General features: G+C 31.1%; 1 protein-coding gene across 1 annotated transcript in view; it reads right to left on the reverse strand.

The window, feature by feature from the left end:
• Positions 1-27,940, reverse strand: part of LOC149373300 (uncharacterized) — a 1,143,724-nt gene that overhangs the window by 667,913 nt on the left and 447,871 nt on the right. Inside the window, exon 3 of the mRNA XM_089597536.1 lies at positions 7,280-7,600. Within this exon, the coding sequence (XP_089453662.1) occupies positions 7,280-7,600 (321 nt within the window). The remainder of the gene's footprint in view (positions 1-7,279; positions 7,601-27,940) is intronic.

Here is a 27,940-nt window from a genome sequence, read left to right on the forward strand (position 1 = left end):
ACAATTGATTAGATCCCTGACTTCCAATCCTAAAGATGTAGTTCGATTTTTGGAGTCAGTTAAATTTGAAAATTTTAATTTCACACACACACGCACACATATACACACACGTCTATATATATATGTATACATACACATACATATATCTTCCTACATTCTATAGTTGTAAGGGCGGGGCTTTTCACAATACTCCTTACACCACCCCCCTCCCGCAAACTAAGAAAAAATTTGTATACTGTCAAGGATATTTTAACCCAAAAAAAAAAATACCCAAAGACCCACTGAGTCTCCCCTGCCCCCTTCGCAGCCCCACAGCACAATATTCAAAACGCCTCCATGAACCCCCCAACAAAATAAAGGAAAATTCCGTTCGTTTCACCTTAATTTTAACCCATTAAAAATTTGCTTTAGTTTTTTCTAAGCCCCTTCACGCCCCTACCCCCTTGCCCCTTCACAGTCCCTCCACAGCCCCTTCACTATATGTTATGTAAGCTGTAGCTAGCAATCGCAAGCCACAGCTCCTACAACTTACGGTAAACGATCTCTTAGCTATATACAGTTATTTGTTTTTTCCACACCACCCAGGAGACAAATGGATCAATTTTGTACTAGTCGACAACAAGTTTATAAAACACCCAGTGTAGTTATGACTTTATATAAATATTAAAAAGTGTAAGATCTGAGGTGCGTTGATTTTTTTTTTGTTTGTATTATTTCTTTTTTACATTGAGTTTTGAATAAATACGTGTAGTTACATCACATAACATGATCACACATATTCATTGAAACTCAAATAGTAAAAAATAAATAAAAACCGTGGTAGTCATCGCCAGTTGCCCTATGAAACCACAAAAAGACAGAGCTCCCCGATGCTCAATTTAAAGAAAAAGAACTAACCATGAATATACATTATAATTAAATAAAACTTTATTTGCATTCTTATACATATGCTTGTAATTTTTTTTTCTTAAAAAACCCGCCTGTCTTAACTTTTTTATCTGTACAAATCAGAAAACAACTGTACAATAAGTAAAAGTTATTATTTTATACATAATTCTAATTTTCATAAAATAAGATTTTTAGTAACGAATCTTAATTTTATAAGTATCCTAATCATGATTTTATATATTAAATAAATTAAATAAATAATGTTATAAATCATTTAAAGATATGCATAAATATTTTTTTTTTTTTTTGCATCTTAATAACGATACGTATAGTTGTCCATGAGGAAATAAAGGCTTTTTGAATAAATAACGTTTTTATCGAAATTTTGAGATTTATTAATTGTCATAGCAAATACGAAACTCAAAGAAAACTGCTTTCTATAAAGTATGAAAGGTAACGATGAGATGTAACCTGTACTCAAAGTGATTTTCGGTATAAATACAATATTTTAAAGTTTCTCTTTTGTTATAATTCAAGCTATTATACTATTCTTAAATAATATTCAAATTTTTAGTCGTGTACCATTGCACAAACCATCGGCTATACACAAATTTCTTAGTAACATAACTATTGCTCCAACTTTTAAATTTAGCTCATGCAGTAGCAAATTTTCACGAATATTTTCAATATTTCAATAAGGAAATTTACGTTAATGTTATCATCTGATTTATGGACACATTTGTACGTGGTATGATGTATAATTTTATAAATTGTCGTATTTCCTTTCATCACATATAAATTTTTTTATTAAAAAAAATAGTTCATTTATTACAAGAAGTGACAAAAACACTATTTAATAAATATTCATTATTTATACTAAATATTTTTAAACCTGCATTATTGACGTTCAATTTTTCAAGAATGATCAGTGATTTTATTTTTCCCTCTCTAATTTCTATGACCATATTTTAGAATAGAAAGTGTTTGACAAAAATCTCCATTCAAAATTATCAATTTATTTCTAAAATATATTTGTGTATTGCTTATATGTCATGCAAAGTTCTGTCCACTATCTCTAAAGCTTTCTTCGGAATTATAGAAGCCTCATCCAAACTAATCATATCGATTTTACGTAATTTTTTTTCAGATTCGAATTCAAAACGTGCAGTTTCAATATTTTTTAAATCCAAAGGTAAGTGAAAAGTTTTATGACTGGTCATACCTTTTTTGTAAATTATACGGAAAAAATTGCAAAGTAACGGCTCCTTATGGCCAACGATTTTTTATGGCATAAGAAACGCACGGTACTTTTTAACATAATAACTTTTTTTTTAACCTTACTGCTTATTATTTGACTAAATAAATTGTACGGATTCTTAACAAATATATTTTTAATAAGAAAATTTTTGTTCTGAGAAGTGTTAGGAATACATGTAAAACTTCTAACTAAGAACATTTCCCATTACATGTCAACACACTACCGTGTTCTATTCAGTAAGTCTCGGGCGAAGCCGAGACGGGGGGCTGCTAATACGTGTATATGTGAAGCGCAGGAAGAGAAAGACAGAGAGCCGAGCCAAGCCAAGTTTAACTGGAGATTGGCCGTGTTATTCAATTCCTTTTACTCTTTTATTCGCTCACTCTCCTGTTTAGCATACTGTGTATGCAATGTATATCTATATATTTTTCGTAACGCTTTTTCGTTACGGTCTCCTTGTATCACTCACGTTTACTTACTACGCTTATGCGTGCCTATAGATGTTTTACATCAAAAATGGATACTACAAAAGAGAATACAGGTGGAAAGTTTAAAGTGACTATGAAAAGAGAAAGCATTTAAGATGCTTATACCCTACCATACGCTTCCAAACTTAGCGAAACAGCTAAGAAACTTAATAGAACTCTTTAACAGAAAACAGCATTCCCAATAAAAGATTCTAGCTTTCCTGAATCTATACAGGTATTAGCAATAGAGGTAGTGATTAACGAACATGAAAATACTTTTCTTAAAACTATTAATTTTTACATTTCACTTAGTAATAAGGTACAAGAGTAAAACTCTACTTAGACCAAATTATAGTAATAAAGATAAAGAGTTAAGAGTTCAAAGTTATGAAAAGCATTGTATGGCTTACTGATGAGTTCCAAGAGATGGTACGAGAAATTCAAAGGAGGGATCTTAAAATTAGATTTGGAAAATAATACAAGCGATCCAAGCTTATTCACCTAAAGAAAAAAGAGTAAAATGGTCATTATTTTACTATACGTAGACGATTTAATCACTGCTGGTAAAGATAAAAAGAAAATTGATTAGGATACGAATCAATTTAAAATGCATTTAAAATCAAAGAGCTTGGAGATCTTGAAAACTTCCAAAGCACGAGAATCAAATCAGATCAAATAAAAAAAAAGTAAACAAAATCCAAAAAGAGTATACAGAAAAGATGTCAGAAATATTTAACATGAAATAGTGTTATTTACAAGAGACACTTATGATAACAAGACAAGTAACAAAGAGAATACTAAAGGAAAAGAGAATACACAAGAGTTGTCAAAGCTTGATACTCCGACAACAGCACCTTACAGACAAGTAATAGGTTGTTTTATGCACCTTTCAAGCACCACGAGACCAGATAAAGCCTATTTAACAAATGGTTTAGCTAGACAGCATCAACAAGCTGAAGATAGTCGTACCTATCTCTTTCAACTAACTAAGCAGAGTAACTCGCTATTTGTGGAGCCATAAAGCACAGATAATAGCTGTAGACAAACCTGTAAATGATATTTTGGGCAAAACTACGCATCCAATAGACTGATAATGTGATGATAAGTCTGCTGGAAAATGTACACAAATGAAAGGTAACCATTAATTAAAAGATTTTGACTACGAGGTTAAAAAGATAAAAGAGAGACATTATAAGAGGAAGAAAACTGACAAGAAATCTTCTTTGGCTGATTTTCATAGGAATTTTATCGAATATTGTGTACATGCAGGTAAGATGAGAGTTGATTGGGTTTCAACAAATAAAATTATTGCAGATATTATAACCTAACTATTACCAGCCGTTTCTCTTGTAAATTTCAGAGTCAGTCAGAGTAATTTAAAAAGTAGACAAGTCCCGGTAGAGAAGCGTGTATGTTGTCTCGTGGAAAGAAGAGTTTTTCCAAGTGCGGGAGTTTTCAAGAAAAAAGAGATTTTCATGTGTTCGAGGTTTGAGAATCCAAACAAAGATGTATAAGCAAAGCCTTGTACTGTTACTGCTGATCCATTAACTGAGCCCCTGCCTTCTGTACTTTTTCCGTGACATCTAACGCCTACAAACAAAAACTAACATATATTCATTTACTTTTAAATAGTAGATATTTGATTTTGACGAGTCATAAATGTCCTTAAAATCTGCATTTTTGGTTAAGTTTCATATTTGTATCTATCGCAAAGTCCTTTATTTGAAATATTAATACGATGTATTAAAATATTGACCTGCACCAAAAATGAAAACATTTATAGAAGATAACACTGATAAATTACTGCCCTTTAAGGAATAAGCTATGTACGGTATAAAAAATTAAAATTACAATTAGGAAATGATTTGTGATACAGTACGTCAAAAAAGCATAACAAAACTTATGTTGTATATAGCCTTGAATGTTCAGTTAAAATTTGTTCATTGAAAACAATGATTTACTGTTTTATTTAGCTAGATAAAAAAGTTTTGTTGATGGCTTGGACTAGTATTGCATTATCATCACATCAAAAGAATAATTAATTATAGAACTTTTTGATCGTATAACTTTTGGATCACCTTTGTGCTTAGGCAATATTGTAGATGCCTTTCTCAATCATAAGGCTGAAAAAAATAAACGAGAACAAAGCATCCATGATTTCACTGAAAGCTGTAATAACAGTTGACAGAACTTTACTGAACCTATGCTGTATCAAAAAACAGTCTGAAAGTAGATTCTTTTTTTAAGGAAAAAATATTAGAGACGTTTTTTTAATATTAAAAAAAGTAACAGAAGCATAATGAAGAAAAAACTTTTCAAGGATCGATTTTATGTTTTTTTAAAACGTACACTAATTATTTCATTAATAGATTAAAATGTTAGTCGTTAAAAATCACAGATAAAAGGTGAGATCACTGTGAGAGTTGCTCTCGCGTACTGAACGTGGATTGCCAGGTGAGAGTCAGATGTCAGTCTAAGTTAGGCTGAAGTAACCCAAGCCAGCTACGTGGTTCTAGTTTATGCTTACAGTGGTACAGCCCCGTAGCATTGTCCTAAATAGCATGGTACAGTACACTATCCACAGATAAAAATACTTTGAAGGCTTAAGATTTTTAAATAATGTTTCTTCTATTAGAGAAAATTTTTTAAAACTATTACTCAAAACAAGAAAAAAAAATTGGACCACTTACTCTTGCTTAAAGAAATGCAGACGATGTTAGTATAAGAAAATTTTGTACAGTGACAATTATTGATAAATACTTATGATTATATTTTTTTCACATAGTTAACAAACTCATATAATTCTGTTGTTTATTAATATTCTTTTGTAAACAATATTGTTTTATTAACAAAGGATAACATAAATTTTTGAATAGACTCTCATATTTCTTTTTTTTTCATAAAACAAGAAGGAAATATACATAGAAGCATGTAAGTATATCCACACGAGAACAATAATTGCCAAAGTTGATGCATATTCAAACTCCTCTTACATTTCTCAACGTTTACCCTGCTACCTAAAATAACATTATGTTAGTCATAAATAAAAAATTAGTGAAATGAGATGCAATTAAAATTATTAAGTGTTTTCATATATCTTTGTATGAATTAACCATACACGAAAAAAAAATTAACAAAATTTAAAACAATTTGCAAATTTTTTGAAACTTAAAAAAAATAGAAAACTTATAGAAATAATTGTTTTTTTATGTTAAATTTAAATAATAAGTGAGGACTTAATGAATATTTATCAATTCATAGGAGAGCCACTGCTAAAAATACAGTTTTCTTACGTTTAAGAGAAAACTATTGACTAAAAAAAAATTAGTTAATTGTATCAACAATATATCAATTGATAATTCGTCAAAAAATGAAAAACATCAAAATAAAATAAAATTTAAAATGTGTGCTGTAGTAAACGTGGCATGGCATGGAGGAGCAGACTGGTAGAGTGAAAAAAATGGGTTGGGATGAGGGAGGAAATAAAGTGAACAAATCCACTTCCGCGTGTGTATTGAATTGTAACATCAAAAATTATTGGCCTTGTACATATTTTAAGAAATTCAGAAAAATAATCTTTTTAATTGGGATTCTCTTGCTTAAAATTTCTTCTAACAGGAACTATAAACTAGTAGATTTTTTAAATAGGCCATATTTACATTTTTGCTTAACCCTTAACGTGGTCACTGATTTTCGATTCCTACATTATTACTAATGGGGGTTCGCTTTTCATTAAAAAGTGATTTAATTACATCAGTTCTTATAAGCGCTTTTAGGTAGCAACTATATATTCTTCAAGTGTTAACCCAAGGGTTATTAGGTATCGTAATATGCTCAACTTCTATGACCCTTGTTTTTTTTACTTAAAAACCTTCCTTTTTTCTTAAGTATGTGAGCTTTTGTGCAAACTCCTTTAAAGTTTCCTCTAGACAACTTATTTATTTATTCTTCTTAATAATATTTAGAAGGCATAAAAGTAGTCTCAATAATATCCTAGCCACTATCAAGTTTAATGGAGAAATATATTCCAATATACTTTCTTACTCGCTTCACTAACCATTTTTAATGTTATGTCGTGATTTAATCAATAAGCTGGCCAAGTACTGGCTTCCCTAAAAAAAAAGCCTTTATAAATCCAGACAATACCAGATAAATTAACTATTAACTTTTTTATATTAGAGAAGCTATTTTTAAGCACTCTGGGTACTTGTCGTATGGAAAAAGCCCGTAAAAAAATCTTGGTCCATTTGGACAGAATTCAAATTCTTGACTTTACAAAGTCTCTCCAACTAATGTGAAAGGCCAGCATGCTTATCACTAAAACACCAAAGCTGTGGTGGATTTTAGCATATATAACACGTTATACCTTGTAAGAAAGAATGCATGCTGTTTGTCTTCAATGAAGTGATAGATGTATATTTAGTGAAATAAAATAGAAAAACAACGTTTCAGCAGATACGTAATAATGTGTCATGATTGATTTTTTTACTATTATCTAATACAAGTAAGGAAAAGAAGTCCTTGAAAATCTCCCAGATTATATATCAAATGAGGTTTCTTTAATTTACTTTTACAAAGCAGTATGTAATAAAGATATGCTAATAATAACGTTATACTAAAGATATCAAGTTATTAGTACCAAAAGAAAATAAAGACATTAACTTACCCAGACGTCAATCTCTGGGCCAGCATAATGTTTCCCTATGAAGACCTCAGGAGCAGCGTAAGGTGGACTCCCGCACCAGGTGGTTAGTCTCTCCCCAGGCATAAATCTGTTACTGAATCCAAAATCAGCGATCTTGACACACATCTCAGCATCAAGCAAGAGATTTTCAGCCTTGAGGTCACGATGTGCTACACCAGTAGCGTGACAGTACTCGACGGCTGATAATATTTGCGCGAAAATCAAACAAGCCTGGGACTCACCCATTCGGCCATATTGAGCTATGTAGTCAAAAATTTCGCCTTGGCTTGCGTACTCACATACCTGCAGATTGGTTTTTTGTTTTCATTTTGTTTTTTACCATAAGGAATAGTTTTTTTTTAAAGGAGAGATGGGAATGTACACTCAATAAACTGTGTAAATTGGATAAGAAATTAGTACATGGTATAACACAAACAGCCAAATAAATTGACAATTCAGGTATGATTTTCCAGTATAAATGTGGGGGAATAGCATGAATGTGATTCGAACTGTTATTTCTTACCATAGAGGCAAAGTATTGGCACTCTGTAAGCACACTTTGCCCCCTAGTGCTGCACTTTGCAACCTTTTACCACTGAGTGATGCAAAGTGATTTAAACGTGCAAAATGCGCCTGCAGGGCACAGAGAACTTGTACCCACAGTAAGAAAAAAATAATTTGATAAGTTTAATATGATTCTAGTAGGTATACAAGCAATATTGATTTATTTATCATCGTATTAGTAGGCACATATGTATAGATGACGATATTTTTCATATAAGTACTCTTAAAATCATGCCTCTTTTCTTAATATTAAATATACTTAAGATTCATAACACAAATTTACATAATTTTTTTTTTCAAGAAATTTTCTTAAGAAATGAATAAGAATGAGAAAAATATCCTTCCCATGTGCAAATCGAACACACAACCTCCTGTTTACTAGACAGTTGTTCTACCACTTGCGCTGCTGAGGAGCTGTAAATTCACTCGCACCATGAGTTTTAGATAAGTTCTCATTTATGATTTTTTACCTGTTTTTCGTGAAAGCTTGAGCTTGTGTGATATCTGATTCTTAATGGCAATCTAGTGTAACTAAGAAATGAAAAAATAAGGTCAAGTAAAAGCACGCAATTATTTTTGGAAGAAAAAATATTAGAAAATCTAGATCAATGAACAACTAATAAAAAGATTTAAATCTTCATATGCATAAGAGACGTTTAAAAAAAAAAAAGAAAACAAAGAAGAATAGCAAGAGAAAAAAAAATCATCAAGGAAAAGAAATGTTAAGCTTTACAAATTAATTAGAAAAAAAGTGTACAGAAAACTTGTGGCTTAAAATGAAAAGTTAAAAGCAATTAAATTAATAAGTTAAAAATCTTTTACTCCAACTGCATTGCAATTTGTAGTTACGAGCCGATAGGTCATATATTACCTGAATTTATTACTATTTCCATTGTACTAGTTATAGAGAGTTCTATGTTATTTTGCAGGTATGGATTACGTATAATTATAAATTTAAAAAATTTTTATAAAATGATATAAAAGTTTTAATATAATAAGGTTTGTTCAAAAAACCGTTCAAAGTAAGAAATTAAGGATTAAATTAAGTTAATATCCACTACAGTCCACGTTAACAGAATATTTTATTAAAAAAAAAAACTGCAACACTTGCCGTGTATTAATCGATGAATTCAAAGTAATTGGTGCATAATAATTAAAAAGAGCCTACAATATAACATTATATAACGAAAGTTGAAAAAAAAATTTTTGTGCGTAATATTCGTTTAGCAAGAAAAACTCTGAACGAATTAAGTACTTTTTATTCTGAACATTAGATGAAATAAGTCATAACGATTGACTTGGATCCCTTTTTTACATATAAATTAAAATTGAGCTACTTAAAAAAACTGCAATAATACTTACATATACTCTTGTTAATATATTGAGGGATTGACTCCGTGGATCAGAAAATAAGCCAACACACCTCGTAATAGGTAACAAGATTAAATCGATAAATAATATAATTATAATCCTACATTATACAGCTAATAACAAACGGCAGCTGGCATGCATGACCGCATGATTTGACGGACATACGAGATCTATCTTGCACCCGTGTTCGAGCGCCAAGCGTTCACAAATATCATACAAGTATACAACTGCAATACACCAGAGAGGGCACCCCTCGTTCGTCTCTTATACTTATATATATATGTATGTAGATACACGTTTCTATTAATGTTCAGTATACTTAAGACGTCATCTTATATTTATACGAATGCAACTTATTTATTTAACCAAATTTGACACACTTTTCAATTTTTCAAATTTCAACCTTCCAAGAGATCTCGTTAAAATATCTGCAATATTACTTTCTGATTCTACTTTTACTAAATCAATAATTTCTTTAAAGTAACGTTTATTAATATCATAATAATGCACCTGAATATACTTCAAATTTTTTGTAAGATTTTAAAACTTCGCAATGCTTAAAGCTCCTGAATTGTCTTCATAAATTTTTATATGTTCATTAAATTTTAACATAAAAGTGCCTACCAAGTACCGTTTATAAAGTATTTCTAAACTAATATTATTGATAGTTAACTTGAGCGCGGCCTGGCGTGGCGCTCGGTTTTGGCGCGCGTTCAGACGGCCAAACGTCTACTTTTTGATATTGTTTCACTCGAACTTTTCAGTGAGAGTACACTTTGCAAAAAGACGTTTTCAATGTAAAAAAACCTCAGCTTTCACTCTAGCTTATCAAAAAAAAAATACTAAAAATGCCTTTTTCCAGATATAGCATGTTTTGTGTTTTTTTTCAGTGAAAAAAAAATTTTTTCGGAAAACTAACCATATCATCACAAAGTTGACTAAAAAATACATCGAAATTTCTATTTGAAATATTAAGTAGGATAGTAATAAGTCCGAGAAAATGAACAGAAAACAGTGACTTTCAGCGCTCGCACGGCGAGCCTGGGACGTTTTGCATGAAACTCTTCATATGTATCTATATGTATATTACCTAGCACGGCCCTAGCTGGTGCCAATGTCACGCCCCGTTATACGCCTACCTCAGCCTTACCAAGGCCGCATAGCTAAGCCCTACCTTGCAACTAGGCAGCCTTGTTTGAATTTCCAATCGGGAGGGCCCGAGGGCCACGGAGCAATGGCACTTTCGTGGCGAATCCTATTCTTTCAAACAAACACACAGTGGCCTCATAAAAACGTGCCAAGTGGACAAGTACTCATTTTTTTGACTCTAAATAATTTTCATTTCATATTCTTGTATTAAAAAACAGTTTATTTATGAATATGTATTTTTATCAGTGAATATTACAGTTTACGAAAAAGCAAATTATGTGTTTTTTTTTTTCGTTTTTTTATATACAACAAGAGCGAGAAAGAACAATACACGGCGAAGAGTATTACACATATATATACCAACTTTGTGATGGTATGGTTAGTTTTTCAAAAAATTTTTTTTTTACTAAAAAAAAACACAAAACATGCTATATCTGGAAAAAGGCATTTTTAGTATTTTTTTTTTGATAGGCTAGAGTGAAAGCTGAGGTTTTTTCACATTGAAAATGTCTTTTTGCAAAGTGTACTCTCACTAAAAAATTCGAGTGAAACAATACCAAAAAGTAGACGTTCGGCCGTCTGAATGCGCGCCAAAACCAGGCGCCGCGCCACGCCGCGCTCAATAACTATGAATAATATTAGTTTTGAAATAGTTTATAAACGAATACTTTTTATTATGTTTTAGTTTAAGATAAAGTTTGTGATGTAGGTTTTTTGATTTTATTATTTTGTTTTGGAAAAAGTTGATACTCTATTAGAGAAAACGTTAAGACTTGCACGTCTTGCACCTCTCTTCAATTTAGCTCCAATACCGTCATACGGTTCCTTCACATAAGCAGTAGCAAAAAAATGCCATCTACAATCAATTTTATAATCTTTTTTGTGAAAAAGTGTGTTTCTAAAATTGTTCTTATTTTTAAAATGTTAACTGGCCCCATCAGTTATGTAAAAATTTTTTTTTACTACAAACTTGGATTTCAAATAATTTATTATAACTTTTTGATACTCGTATACAGCAATTGTCTCATAATTTAGATTATCAAAAATAACAGCAATACTTGATTTTTTATGCTCATTTTTTTCTTTATAATAAATTACAACTGTAAAAATGGATGCTAGGTTATTGTTCCAGTGAAAAAATTGCGTGGAATTCTGTATAACAAACGCATAACTTTCTGAAAAATCACAAGTTAGAACAAATTCTCTACTTTTAAGTTTCTCTTTCAGTTGATTAATCAAAAATGATTGTTTCGCAGCAAAATAATCATGAGTATTGAGTTTCAATAATTTTTATCCTAGTGAGTCAATGAAATCATGAAAATTGGAAGTTTTGTGTAGCAATGGTACATCCATCTGTTTGAAACTAAGATTAATATTTGATTCTAAAAATATTATGTTTTTCAAAACATTTTAGAAGATGTGGACGTAACGTTGATATATTAGAACAATTTAGATATTCTGCACCTTAGAAACATTTTTTAATAGAGTTACTGTACACTACCGCTTTAATACAGTCATGGTAGTTTTTAAGAGGCAATTCAGTATTCTGCGTTAAATGTTCCAGATCTATAACTGCATGAATTAGTTCAATGTAAAAAATCAAAGATTCTGTTTTAATCATACAATACTGTATTAAGTAGTAACGTATTAGCATACTTGATTTTTAAATAAATAATTTAATATTACAAAACTTATAATATCAGTTAACTTAAGTGGTGCTTGGCACGGCATCGGCTTTTGCGCTCGTTTAGACAGCCAAATGTCTACTCCTTGGTATTGTTTTACTTGAATTTTTCAGTGAGAGCACACTGTTTAGAAAGACATTTTTAATGTAAAAAAACTTCAGCTTTCCATCCAAACTATCAAAAAAAATATTATAAATGCCTTTTTCGAGATACAGCATGTTTTGCGTTTTTTTTTTTAGTTAAAATAAAATTTTTTAGGAAAACTTACCACACCATCGGAAAACTGACTGAAAAATACATCGAAAATGCTATTTGCAACATTTTCTTAGGATAGGAATAAGGCCGAAAAAATGAGCTGAAAACAGTGACTTAAAGCGCTCACGTGGTGGGCCTCGGACATTCCATGTTAAACGCCCCACATAGACATATATTGTCATTTTCCTTACGTCCTTGGTCTTACATAACTTAGTTGTTAACACAAATACACAGAGTACGTATATGTACGTCTTTATATGTACACGTGAATGTGTTTGGCTATATTGCATTTTTTTATTTTAGTATTAGTGCTCTCGCTAGCTATTTATCGATACATGTAACATAACCTACTTGTATTGTGTGTATCTGAGAATAGTTGAAATCGTAAGTTAAATGATTGCTGAAAAATAAGTGAAAAAGTGAAGTGCTAGCTCTTTATTACTAACCAGAAAAGCATAAGAACAAACTCAAACTGAGTAATTCCAATATTTAATATTTATTATTATTTATTGTACCATGTGTACCAACCATATTTAGGTTAGAAGATTGTAAATTATTATTTATACTATCTATTGAGTTAATTAATTGTTTATAATAAGTTTTAACTATATGTATGGTAAACACTTATAGTCATTTGTTCTCTACGAAAATAACTGTCCAAATGTAAAGAAATAACCTTTAACGTACCCTAACGATAGTGGCTATGTAATGCATACCTAGTACTTCGTTACACGGTGCCATCTAACACTGTTCATTAGCATCACTATAAGCTTGGTAGGATGACTAGGCTGCCTAGATAGGGCTCCCTATCGCCTTCTTACGATTTGCGATCCTATTTTGTAGGTCCCTTGGGCCGCAAAATAGTCCTGGAGATGATGGCACTTATCTGATGAAAACTACTATTTTTATCATAGACAATTAAATACTACTAAGTTCACTAACATATTTTTTAATGATTCACATCTTTTGAGAGTCCCAAGACCCACACTTATTTTTCATGGGTAGGAACTCTTCTTAGGATGCTAAGAAGTTTTCTGCATTATTTAAAAGACAGTAGTAGTAGTACCAAAATATTACTTGAATAAGGAGTAATAGCTCTTAAAAGTGAAAATTCCTTTGCATGGACGAGCTAACATTTTATCTACTTCCTCTCATAGCACGTGGAATTTTCTCCCATCAAAATTTTTGGCTAAATTTGAAGTACAATCAGTAAAATACTTCTAGCGATAGTTAAAGTCACCAGATATAATGGACGGAAGTAAAAAACAATATATCTTTAATAATAAGGTCTTACAAATATTTCAAATTAGAAGACATTTATACTAGTAATAATAAATTCTTTATTATGGAACAATAACACTGTACACAAAATGGTAATTTAAGCATGACTTGATTTTAATAATTCACAAAATTGCCGATATTTCCACGTCATGCTGACGTCATCCTCAGGGCAGCTAATAAAAATTTCCACCAGATAAGTTACAAAACTAAAAATAACAAGAATAGAATAATACAAGAAGTTTTGAATGAATACCAATGCAAGTGTTAGGACAACACATAACACTGCAAGTAAAGCAAGGAAAATTTAGTACGTAATTAAAAATTTACAAATATAATTGTTTAGTAAAAAATTTTTTTTTCGAAGTAACGTCATAGACTATACATAAGTGAAAGCAATAAACAATGTATGATGAAGTAAAAGCATAATTAAACTTAGTATCGAAAAGATGCACGTACATAAAATTACGTGAAGTATTTGAGGATGTTGAAAAACCAAGAGAACATATTACACTGCGTACGACATATAACACGTATGAAAATGTATAATACACATGTAAAAAATTAATTAAGAGTAATGATGACTGATTTTTTGCTTAGCATCTCGTAAAAAATTTTTATAGAACACATTCAATTTTCTAGTGTCAAGTTGTCTATTAACATGGTTATAATAAACAGAAATTTATACTGTTTCAGAAATTTTACGTTTAAACTTTTTCTTCTTTTGGTCTAAGATTTTAACATTATTAAAATCAAAAGTGTGTTTACATTAAAATAAGTGGAGAGCAGTGGCCGAATTATTCTCTTGTTTGCTAACCATCCGTAAGTGCTTACTTATACAAATTTCAAGTCGTCTCTTACTTTGACCCATATAGCAAGTACCACATTTCTAAAAAATTAAACTATGGCCCCCTTTCTAAGTATAGGAATTATATTTTTATCCAATCTTATAATATCAGTAAATTATTATCAATTAGAACAAAAAGCTTTAATGTTAGAATCAGAAAAAATCTCACCCAAAGAACTTTCTAAAGGTTGAAAGTACGAGAGAAAAACAAATGGTGTTTTGGGGCTGGAGTTATGATTTTCGGAACAGTAACAAACCCTATCTAGAGTTGAGTTTCTCAATTAATTGAGAAGTCCATTTGGAAAGCTAATTCTTGCTTTGATGCATTTTTTATCAAAATAGCAGGGGTATGCATTAGTAGCAAGGATCCTCCTAACCTTCTGGATGTTTTTGGACCCGAACTTAGGATTAGCCAGCTTAAGAACTTTGTCAATCAATTAATAAATAATTGGGTGAAAATAAAATTTTTAAACTTAAAGAGGGGGCCATGGTTTACCAAACTTCTTGTGAATGTGGTACTTTCTATGTGGGTCAAAGTAAGAGACTACTTGACATTTGTTCAAGGGAGCACTTATGGATAGTTAGAAAATGAGATAATAAAACTGCCGTTGCTCTCTATTCACGTTAATTTAAACATACATTTGGCTTTGATAATGTTGAAATTTTACACCAAGAGAAGAATAAGTTTAAACGTGAATCTTCTGAAACGGCAATTATTTCTGTGTATTATAACAATGTAAATAGATAACTTGACACAAGCATATTTGATGTATTATATAAAAAATTATACAAGACGTTAAGCAAAAATCAGTCGTCATTACTTTTAATTAACAGTTTATATGTGTATTATACATTATCATACGTTTTAAATGTCGTACGCAGTGAAATATTTTTCCTTGGTTTTTCAACATCCTCGAATACGTTGCCTAATTTAATGTACGTGCACATTTGGAATACTAAGTTAAATTATGCTTCTACTTTATTATATAAAGTTTATTATTTATACTTTTGTACAATCTATGACGTTACTTCAGAAAAAAAAATTGTTAACTAAATAATTATGTTTGTAATGTTTTAATTTTTTACTAAATTTTCTTTTGCTTTGCTTTACTCGCAGTGTTATCTGTTGTCCTAACACTTGCATTGGTATTCATCCAAAACTTTTTATATTATGCTATTTTTGTTATTTTTAATTTTGTAATTCTTTTTGTCGACATTTTTATTAGCTACGCTAAGGATGATGTTAGCATGATATAGAAATCTTGGCAATTTTGGTAATTACTTAAATAAAGTCATGCTTCAATCACCATTTTTAGTAGAGTGTCATTGTTTATTATACGACTGGGGAGCAAGTGTGCGGAAGTTCTCAGCTTCATTTTTAAGTTCATTGTTTTTTTGTGAGTGCTGGCAGGTTTACATTCTTCCCCGCAATAAAACAGATTAGATAATAATTCCTAAAAAATGATTTCACTCTAGATAGAAATTTCATACTTGATTTTTACTCACCTAACATAATAATTTTTAACAGCAATAGTTACTGGTCGTTAAGATACAATAGAGAATAAGTTTATTATTAAAAATTATTTTAGACTCTTGCCCGTGGTGGCACTTCTTTGAACTATTGTACGGTTCAAACATAGTTTGTTTACGTAAAAGCGTTAAGATGATTTTGTAAAACTTATCATTCTTAACCGAAAATCTGTACTTTAACAATTTTGCTGTTGTATCGGGTTACGTTAACAAATTATAATAACGGCGTAAAAAAAATTGTTATCATTTATTTGAAAACGAAATCAAGTTATAATAAATAATCTTCAAATGACATCTAACTGTGTAAACTTGAATTGTACTTACTACTAAAGTAATTATTCCATTTTAACGAATTTCAGCTAATGAGCGTGTTTGGTTCTCCTTTCTTAGCTCACGTCTTCAGGGAGTTCTTATTATGAATTTACATGCTTATTGAAAAACTGACACTTGGAAACATATCTACTTTTAACATTCTTGTAAATATTAATTAAGAATTCTTACCATTCTAATCAGATGAAAAGATTCTTACAGTGTGTTTATTCAGTTGTCCTTTACATAAAAGTATTATATTACCGTATCACTTTTCAGAGTTTTTTTTTAACGTGCTTTAAAAATCTGTTCAAGATCACAACATGCTGGAAACCAGAAGTGGGGCATATAATTGATACAGTAGTGAAAGTACGAATGTTTCATCAGAATCGTGTTAATAACTAAGCTGAGGTCAGAGACTATCTACGCGCAAAACTACTTATGTCATTCATACACACGCTACCATTAAAAAAAGTAGAGGTGAGCATGAGCTAGGAATAGTAGTTTATTGAAAAAAGAATTAATCTCTAAATTGACTTGAATAAAGAGCCAAAAAATGAATTTTCAATTAAATTGGATACTGCAAGCTTTATCCCTAATGAATCAGTGATAAAAAAGAACGTTTCATTTGTTTTTTTAAAGTACAGAAATATTTTTAATAAACGACTCATATACACATACATGTAATGAGGAAAGTTTATGATAAAAAATAAGATGTAATTTTTTATCAGTTATAAAAAGGTTATCAATAAGTTATCCATTAAAAAATTTCACTTTTTCGCACTGCCCTGTTCCAATATTCACTTAACATACTCTGCTGTCATACTTTAACTCTCGCCATACCCTGGTAGCTACTGTCATCTCGGCTTCCCTGGGACTTGGCCAATGTCGGTTTCGTGCTTTGGCTCCTCATGGGACGGACGACTTCAGGTATCCTGTTGATGTCTCTCGAGACTACAACCAAAGCACGGAAGGTCATCGGAGGAGAAGAAAAATATACGAGAAAATACTCTTCAAGCTAATTACATGGAGGTTTTAGCAGTTCTCTTACTAGATCAGCAGTCGCTTTCACGGGTCTGATGTCTAAGAGAACTGGATTACGTCGTCTGCGTGGCCTGTTCTTTCTGTCTCTTTCTCACTTGTGTACTCATACTATATACGCACTTTACCTGTATCTTAGAGCCATCTTAACAGAGATCCACCTCTACTGTATATATGTGTGCACTCGAATATATATGAATTAAGTAACTGAAATAAGACTATCAAGAGAAAGTAACTCTGCTACATATTATGATGTGAAGTATTAAACGTAATACATACGCTTGCTTTTATTATCTGTGTAGAGTGTGTCATCAGTGCTGCTCTTGTCTACTGCTGATGAACTTATGACTGGTGCCGTCAATGCTGCTCTTAGATGTCGTAAATGTCGCTCTCAATTATTGCTGTTCTAATCAAACACATCATCACCATCATTATTGTACAGTGGTCCGAAAGGCCAAAAGAAAAGTCAAAATTCTTGCTTCGCATCTTGCGCAAGAAAACAAAATGATAGTCGAGCGGTCACTCATCCAACTACCTACCACGGCCAACTCTGCTTGACTTTCCAGTTCGACGGGACTGCAACTCTACCACTGCGCCACCATGTCAGTAGTAGGAATACCTACTTATGCATGGTGAAAATCGTAACGCGGCTGTAATACAGGCTAAACTGGGCCTCTGTTACAGCTAAGGAACTGTCAGGGGAATAATGTCTGACATAAAACATCGTTTAATCTCTTTGATATCTTAAAAAAACATAGAAAAATCGCTCTTTTTTTCTATTTATCTTTTCGTATGTAAATATGGATGTAAGAAACGTACGTACAAGATGACATATGTGTAATACAACAACCTAACTGTTGAGAACCAGAAAAAACACTGTATCACGGAAGAGAAGCACAATTGGCTGAAAATAACAATTTCTACGTGTTTCCTAAAAGGGATCTGCATTATTCAGGTGCATAAATCGAGAGAGATTAGTTTATGAACAAATATAACCTCAATTTTACAATTTTTTGACTGTACTAGAGGGTTTCGCTCGCTGCGCACTACGTGTGCCAGCCCTCAAAATTTAATCAAACATTTATTTTCTATATTCTTAAAGAAAAATACAACAACTTTATTTTTGTCGTTACACGCAATGTTGTAATCTTTATCAACTTACAAATTAAAATGACTTTAAACTGATTTTTCAAAATATCGTTTTTAAATCAATCCTAGCTTTATCAGTCTCAGCCAATCACTTAACGATATAACAGGCTTTATCACGTGATCCATCGTTTTTTTAAGATAGAATTGTAAAAAGGACAAAAAATGTTTTTATTGAGTACGGCATATTTAAAAAATTTATACGTACGTTGACAAAATCTCCGAAAACTTTTCGTTACATCATAACCTCCTAAAATTAAAAAAACATGTTATATGTCAAAAAGGAAGCCAGATAGGCCAAAAATAATTCTAAGTATAGAAAATAATGATAGAGGTACAAGAATATGTTACATAGACTTATACAAACAATCGTAATAAATTTAAAAATAATAAGTCATACCTTAAAGGCAAAGCTACAACCATCGTATCCTACCTATTAATTGATTTATTCTCTGTTTTCTATAATGTATTATAAGAAAAATTGTCACATGATCAAAACTAATATTATTTTTAACATTTTGAGATCAGTAGAAATTAGTTAAGCATGGGTGAATTTTAATATCAAATTATAAGTTACTCTAGAAAACGAATAAAATAAAATATTATAACTTTACAATGAAACAAAGCTATATGTATATTGTTTTGCTTAATCCTAATGAGATATAGTATATTAATTTACTTTAATGGTAGCCAAAATTAAGAAAAACATTCTTACATGTCAGATACAAAGATTCCAACAAGAATTTGATGTACACATATGATGTCATATCTAGAGCACGAATATGAATTTTAAATTGAAAGGATTTTTTCGTAATAATAAGCGAAACATTATTGTTTTCTACACTATTTTTAGTGTAAAATTTCAAATTTTCCACACTAATCATGAAAAAAGTGGTGTGAAAAACTATTTTCTGGTGCGTGGCAAAAATTTTTATTTTTTAGTGTGCTGAGAACTATTTTCCGGTGTGCGGAGAATATATTTCAGTTCACGGAAAATAGTTTTCTGCACTCCTATAAATATTTTTACAACAGTTTTTTCAAAAGTTGACTAAATATTATATGTTATTTGAAATGTTACCAATAAATCCTTAATACACAAAGATTATTGCAAAATTCAGTAAAAACAACTTGCATATACATTTTTATGAATTTTTGAAACTGTAGTAATTTATACTCTATTCAATTTTAATATTATTTCATAAGCCAGTTAAATCTCAAGATTCTTAAAATAAAGTTATAAAAGTTTAATAAAATTAGGTTTATTTATATAGTTTTTAAGAAATCGACATGTTTTTATTTAAGAACGATTACTTTATTTGTAGCGCTGAACAGCCAATTAGTAAATAATAGAGTTAGGTTGGTTCTTACAAGGACAAAGCTTAATACAATGTTTCCTGCTGGTAGAAAATTTTTTTGTGTGTAAGAAATTCTCACTCCATTAACTATGTTTTTTGTGTTTGAAAAACTGTTACAACTTTTATTTTTTTTTTTTAACAATCATTTCATTTTTTAATCAAGGGGGTGAGCTTTTTTCCCTGGACCCCACACAACCTACTGACAAACTGTTCATCTTTCACTTAAGATTCAACTACCTTTCAATGAACACTGAATTTATTACATTAATATTTATTATATGTAGCTCATATAAATAAATAATACAAAGTGTATGAGCTTCAACTTTGTTGTTTTAATTACTTATTTTGAAATTTTTATTAGTTCTCCTCGCACATATTAAAAAAAATCCTGTAGATAACTCATGCTGATGATTTCCCGCACTCATGTGATTGACTCACACTCATGGCCGATGCCAGTAACTCATGCCGTGCGATAGCACTCATGCTACGCACTCGGGTGCTTAACTGCCACTCCCTCCCTACCACCTTTGGCCACTTGTGCTTGTCAATCACAACTCGTGCTGGAAATCTTTTTTTTGCACTTGTAACGTAAGTAACTATTGCCCCACGTAATGGGACAAAAGTACCTTCTAACGGCCCAGTACAGTGAAAATTTCTGTTTTATTTTGCATTACATGGCCGACAATTCGTACATGTATTATATACGTATCATAGCAAACATGGAAGTACTTAGATCACGTGAAATAGCAGTAGTATTTATACGTATTTGTATTCTATGCACGTACTTGCTGAAAAACGCAATTATATAAAAATTTTCACAATTCTAATAAGGAATTCTTAAAGATATTAGTATTATCACTGGATGGGTAAGTATTATATGTAATAACCCTATTCATTATATATTAACTTACTCTATTAAAATTCCGCTATCTACTTTTTTTTTAATTATTTTTTTTTTAATTCACAAAAAAAGTTGCACTTATTTTGATTGTGAAAATCGCTAAAGTACGAAAAAACTTTGTTAATTAAAATGATAAAGCAGTAAAAAAATGTATTTGCTTCGGCCAGGAGTCAAATCTGGGCCTCCTTCTTGCCAGGAAGGTGCGTTAACCAACTTCACCACCGAAGCCTTGGCAGACATCCTTCTTTACTGCGGTGTTTAGGCGTATCTTGGGTCGAATGCCGATATCAAAAATATTGATGTTATTACTTGATGCGTAAGTATCATATGTAATCAGTCAAGTTTAGATATATTGACCTCCTCTATCTAAATTGCGCTATGTACATTTTTTATTTTTTTTTTATTTTTATTATTTTTTTTTTATATAGAAACGTCGTGCTAATTTTTTTAGTGAAAATCACTGAAGTGTGAAAAAACTTCGTCAATTAAAATTACAAAGCAGTAAACAAAAGTATCCACTTCGGCTAGGAGTCAAACCTGGGTCCTCTTCTTGCCGGGAAAGCATGTTTACCAATTTCGCTACCGAAGCCTTGGTGGAAACCCTTCTCCACTGCTTTATTTAGGCGTGTCTTAGATCAGACGCCGATATCACAAATATTAATGTTATTATTCTATGAGTAAGTATTTTATGTAACCAGTCGAGTTATTATATATTGACTTCTTCCATCTAAATTGCGCTATCTATATATTTTTTTCTTTTTTTTTTAATTTATGGAAACGTCAAACTTATTTTAATAGTGAAAATCCATGGAGTCTGAAAAAACTTCGTCAAATAAAATTACAAAGCTTACAAGGCTTTGGTGGCGAAGTTAATTAACGTGCCTTCCCCGCAAGAAGGAGGCCTAGGTTCGACTCCAGGCTGAAGCGAATACCTTTTTTCACTGCTTTGTAATTTCAACTGCCAAAGTATTTTGGAACTCCAGCAACTTTTTCTATAAAAATGAGCGCAACGTTTCTATAAATTAAAATTAAAAAAAAAAAATATAGATAGCGCAATGTAAAAGAAAAAGGTTAATGTATAATAATTTGACTGATTACATATAATACTTACTAATGGAATAATATCATCTAAGTCTATGATATTGGCGTTTGATCTAAGACACGCCTTAACAGAGCAGTGGAAAAGGGTGTCTGCCAAGGCTTAAGTGGTTTGGTGGTTGGTTAACGCGCTTTCCTGGCAAGAAGGAGGCCCAGCTTTTACTCCTGGCTTAAGTGGATATCTTTTTTCACTACTTTATAAATTTAATTGACATAGTTTTTGTGAACTTCAGTGATTATTACTACAAAAATGAGCGTGACCTTTTTATAATTAAAATATATACATGTATATGTATAGTGCAGTTTAGATAAAAGCTGTAAATTTACAATAACTGGACTGATTACATGGAATTTTCAAAAATCTATTGAAATGAGGTGTACTCTAATTTTCTCAGTTCTTATTATACCGAGTTTTGTAACATTTAAACTGAAAGTTTTGCTTCAGCTGGGGGTCCCAAGACCTACACCTGGTTTTACTTTATATATGTTATAACTATTGAATTACTATACAGTGCATTAGCAAAATATGCTCATACTCAAGCAGCATCAGTGATAAGAAATCCAGCCATTCATCAGTAATATGAGTAAATAAAATGAGCTCTTAGGCGAACAAGTATTGGTGAAACAAAACCGAACAGATTTTTAGTGTATTCAATAATGAAATGTGCTCATTAGTGAGCAACATTGGTCATAGGAAACCTAACAATTTTTTAAATTTAACAACAATTAAAATGTTTTCTTAGGCAAGCAAGCATCAGTGATAACTAAGCTAACAGTTTTAAGTATTATAAATAAATAAAATGAGCTCTTAAGACCAAGCAATGACGATTAGAAATCAAACAGATTCTTCCAATTATTAAAAAATAAAATGAGCCCTGAAGTGGGTATACATTGGTGATTAGAAATCCTACAGTTTTCAAGTGTATTGATGAATTAAAATATGCTATTTAGCAAGCAAGCATAAGGAATCAGAAACCCAACAAGTATTTAGTATTATTGATAAAAATATTAAGCTCTCAGGTGACCATACATTGGCAATCAAGAATCTAACACTTTTTAAGTATTGTTATAAGTAAAATAAGGTTGAAGGCAAGCCTGCATCTGTGGTTCGAAACTCAACACATTTTTAGCTTATTTTTTTAAGAAACGTGCATTTAGGGGAGCAAGCATCGGCGTTTTTAATCGCCAATGCTGGCTTGCCTAAGTGCTCATTCAATTAATAAGTACATTGAAAAACTGTTATGTTTACAATCGCTGATGCATGCTAACCTTTGAGCATATTAAATTTATTTACAATACTAAGAAACTATTGGAATTTTAATCACTGATGTTTACTTACTTAAAAGTGTTTTTTATTTATTTGCACATGATCTTCGAGTATGTGTGCTTATATTTATTTTACCTTTATAGTATAATTAATGAAAAAATGAATTTATACGTTTATTTTTGTTCTGTAAGTAAAGTGTGTTGTCGGTGCTGCGAATGATTGCTGCCGATAACGACGATGCTTAATTTTTTCGAAAGTTGTGCGAGCATTTTTCTGTATGTGATTAGGTGAACGTATTTGCTCAAAGAATTTTTGAACTCTCATATGCATTTATTTTTCTATTTTCTGATAATAACTTGGTAATGATCTTTGCTTTTGGTAACGTTGTGGTGCCCTCTGCTACAGCCGGCGACCATGACGTTGCTCTGTTTACTGCATTCAGCGATAATAACGCTGCTTCCTCTCTCTACTGCAGCCGACGACACTGCTCTCTGCTCTTTACGATGACGTGGTGCTCTCTTTAATGCTGACAATGATATCATGGTGCTGTCTGCTGCGTGTAACGATGCTGCTCTCTGCTCTTGATAGTGACGTAAGGCTCTATTTGTTGCTGGCAATGATTACATAATGCTTCTGCTATAGCTGGCAATGATGACGCTGCGCTAGACTGTTAATGATAGTGTGTTTCTCTTTCTCTATCGCCAGCGATAATGACGTGGTACTCTCTGCTGCAGCCAAAAATAACAACGTGTGGCTTTCTCTGCTGCAGCTAACAACACCTTTTATAACAGCAGGTCTCGTTAATTTGTGGCTTATGCTTTTACTATCTTGTTGCTTATTTTTTTGAAGAGATTGTTTGAGGTTCATTAGTCAGCAGTTCAAAATATCACTATTTTTTAATCTTTTATCCTCAACTGAACCATAATGTCTAAAATGTAGAGCTTTTTGAATGAGTTCTGCCATTCTCTACATGCTGAAGTAAAAGAATATTAAGATGAAGCTAAAGAAGTAATAATAAAATATCTAGATACAGGTATAAAGCCTTTTAAAAACCATAAGTTATTTTTAGAACTATGGAATATCCTATATATGCATTAGATTCAATAGGTATGTCACTAAGATATTATTTCTTATTAATCAAAATTAATTAAACCCTGTTCAATTACATTATTCTTAAGGTTATGCTTCATCTGTGAGTTAATCTTAAAGTTTATATTCAACTTGCTCTACATCAAAGGTCTTTTCTAATTTATAAGAAAAAAAAAAATTAAAACTTGGTACTTTATAAACTCATTAATAATTACAAACATAATAACTTAAGTACCTATTAGTAGTATTAATTCCATTAATAATATTCTAACTGGGAACCGTTTTAGAAATTTTTATTTCATTACTATTAAGTGCGTCTATGAAGAATTTCATGTCTGGTTTAATGCTGCTTTTCACAAAATAGCTCAGAAAAAGTTGAGTTCAATAATCTTAACATAATGCACAAGAATTTTATCTACGTAGAATTTTTCGTACCTGATGAGAACCACACATTAACGTCTTTGTTGAATATCCCATACTAAAAATATGACGTGACGGCATCATATACTGCTACATGTTATTTACAGCACATTTTATGGTAGATTCTAAATACGCGACTGTATTATCTTTATAAACGTAAATAAGGTGTTTATTTTTTGTTATATCGTATAAGTTCCGCTGTAATTTTCTAATAGAACAATCACCCTTCAACCAGCGAGGTCCATGCACTTTTTTTGAGTGATGATCATTGTTTCAACGCACTCGGTATGGTAAAAAAATTTCACGGGGGCCACACAATCTAATGACTGATCGATGGTATCACAAAAGAAACAACAGCCTCTTCTTTTGATAAAACTGTCGAAAAGCGTCGATAAAACCTTCAATGTCCGTCACATAATTTGTGTATAAAACCATTTTTTTATTTTGTAGCTTCAAAACGTCGTATTAACTGTGACATAAAAGCGTATCCATCACGTTTGATTCTGCGTGATTAACTAAGCAGCTTTCTCGCTGAAATTTGTTTGTATACGTCTTATACTGAACTAGTGTGTATGATTCTTATCAGAATAAGTTATTGATTCTCAATATTTTAATCTTAAGCTAGTTTTCAGAAAAACGCTACATAAACAATCACAATAATATCATTCAATACATTTAATTACGACATTTTTTAAAAACTATAGTTTTATTGATTTTTAAATCATACATCTTCTTCAAAGTCAATGACATATTTTTATTACATATACATCCAGAATTTTTTTCATTCATTCGACCTCGTGGATGGCACTCATAGATCTATATGCATTATTATGGTGAGGACTTGCAGTAGCCAATAGTGGGAGTTCAAAGCTTGGATAATCAACCATATTATTACCTTAAAAATTAAACTTTTTGATCCTTTTTCTTCAATTCTCCAGTTACATAAATCTTAGTAGCATCGTTGAGATTTTTCCGAAGAACACTGCTATTTTCTGTGTAATCAATACCACCTGATTGCCAATGTGATTTATAATAGGATAGCTTAAGCCATAAATTTTTACGCTTGTGAATATCATTGAGTTTGCACCAAGTAAATAGCAGCTGGAAGTGGAATACTTGAGACTCATTATCTTTTTGGATTGGAAAAATCACTAACTCTTTAAGTATATAATCATTGCTAGGCTTTTTAAGGCTCTGCACTTCCACCACTTACTTTTCATGAAGATAAAGACTGACGTGTCTGCTAGTATTTTTTGAAAATCTTATATACGTGCTTAAACAAGCTTTCTCTTATCACCACTAATACAAGTGTACTACTAGGAGAATAAGACAGTAAGCAGATAGATTTTCTTGTGCTTCAAACTTTAAGCATACAACTACTGGCATACTTTTTAAATTCATATTTTCATTGAAGCAATCAGTTACAATCAAAGGCTTGTGTGTGATAAAATCTTTCTTATTTAACATATGTTTTAGTTCTTTCCAGTAGGCTGCTTAAAAATTCTTATACATATCATAATAAGATTGAACACTGATTTTTATTAATATTAAGATTCAGATTTCCATAAAGATAGTAGTGTAAGTTTAAGAAATGCTTCACATTGCTGATACTACAATGATCACAAAGACTGCCATTACAAGCAGGCTCATTTTCTCATTTTTTTTAAAAAACAAAACAAGGCTATTACATCCAATTGAAAGTTTTAACAGTCCACACATGCCTAGAAGTTTTTGGCAAAAGGGGATACTCGTACAACTACCAATTGCGAAAACTCCTAGAAATACGCTTGTCTTTGACAATAACATTGATCAAACAAATTTTTCGTCTGTCTCATGCAGTTATGTAAGGCACAAGCCACTTAATCTAAGTCAATGTAAGCTTACACTTTTCAAAAGTTTGATTGGTAGCTACTTGCATAACAGCGCTAACATCATTTCTTGATCTTGTTGAAATTAATTTATTAAAAACAACGTCCAATGGTGGTACTGTCATATTTTGAATTTATTAAAAAACAAAATGACGTTTCGGCCGTTTGGACAACGTCCCAGCCCTCATCAGGTACAAAAATCTATGAGTAACAAAATTCTTTGCAATAAAAATTTAAGAAAAATATAATAAACGCAAATTAAGTTACATGTATAACATACCTCTGACTCTTACAAAAGGGATGTAAAATCGTAATGTAGTCAGAGTTTCAAGCTAAGTAGCTTTTATACGCTGCACATACACAAATGACATAGTACACGCACGTAATACGATCGAATAAGAATCGCAAGCAGTTCCTTGAGACGCACATAAACAGTTCATATTTTCCTAATACTATGAATCAAAGGGGTCCTCGAATCATGTATATAAAGTTAGTCACCTTTCTTAATTGACATAACGAGAGACCTATAACAATCATTCGATTTTTCTGTATCTTGTTGTCTATTAATATTATTATTAAAGTAATGTATATTTAACATTTCGGAAAAAAGGCCCTTTTTGTAATTTTGTTCTATGTCTAAAATTTTAATATTATCAAAATTAGTGGCTCAGTTACATCTTTTCCAAGTGAAAATATTGATTTTAATTTATTGTTTAAACTGTATACAAGACCAATGTAAAGCTTCTTATAATAATATTAAATATAACTATGCAAGTGGAAAATATACGGTAATGATAAAATTAATTTATAATTATTTTTATTTCTGTTGCTATTGTCAATCATATTCATGTTTTTCAAGGTATTATTTTTTTTATTAATAAATTTGTCAATAAATCTTTGAGGATAGTTGTTAGCTAATGAAAATTTATTAATCAATTTAAAATTATAACTATAAAATTGTGTGTCTGCTAATTTAATAGAAAAGTCCACTAGTTCGTAAATAATACCTATTTTATGTTGTATTGGATGGTGGGAAAGAAAATTCAAGTATCGGCCTGAGTATGTGGATTTTTGGTACCAATTAGTTAGTACTGTGTTATTTTTTTGAATAATAATCTCTAAATCTAAGAAACTGATGCTGTTGTTATTGTTATATGTCTCAACAGTGAATTGTAATTCAGGACAATAGCTGTTAGGTGACGACTTGCGTAAATTAATAAATTTTTATTTTTATTCAATTTTATTCTGTTATATTTCATTCCCAATGATACAATTTTAAGACTCTTTACAGAGTCATACTCAACGAGAGTCGTCGCCTAACAAAGCTGACTGTGAACTTCGTGGCTCTTGGAAGTGTCAAGTGACAACCAAAGCGAGCCATGAAGCCTAAACACATGAAGTCAGCAAGTACCGGCCCCATAGCAAGTAAGACAAAGAAGTTTAACTAAAATTTCGTGCAAGGTGCATTTC

Source organism: Copidosoma floridanum, unplaced genomic scaffold, assembly GCF_036245765.1.
Source record: "Copidosoma floridanum isolate Cflo_tuat_1 unplaced genomic scaffold, Cflo_Japanese_pri ptg000033l, whole genome shotgun sequence".
Classification (NCBI taxonomy): Eukaryota; Metazoa; Arthropoda; class Insecta; order Hymenoptera; family Encyrtidae; genus Copidosoma; species Copidosoma floridanum.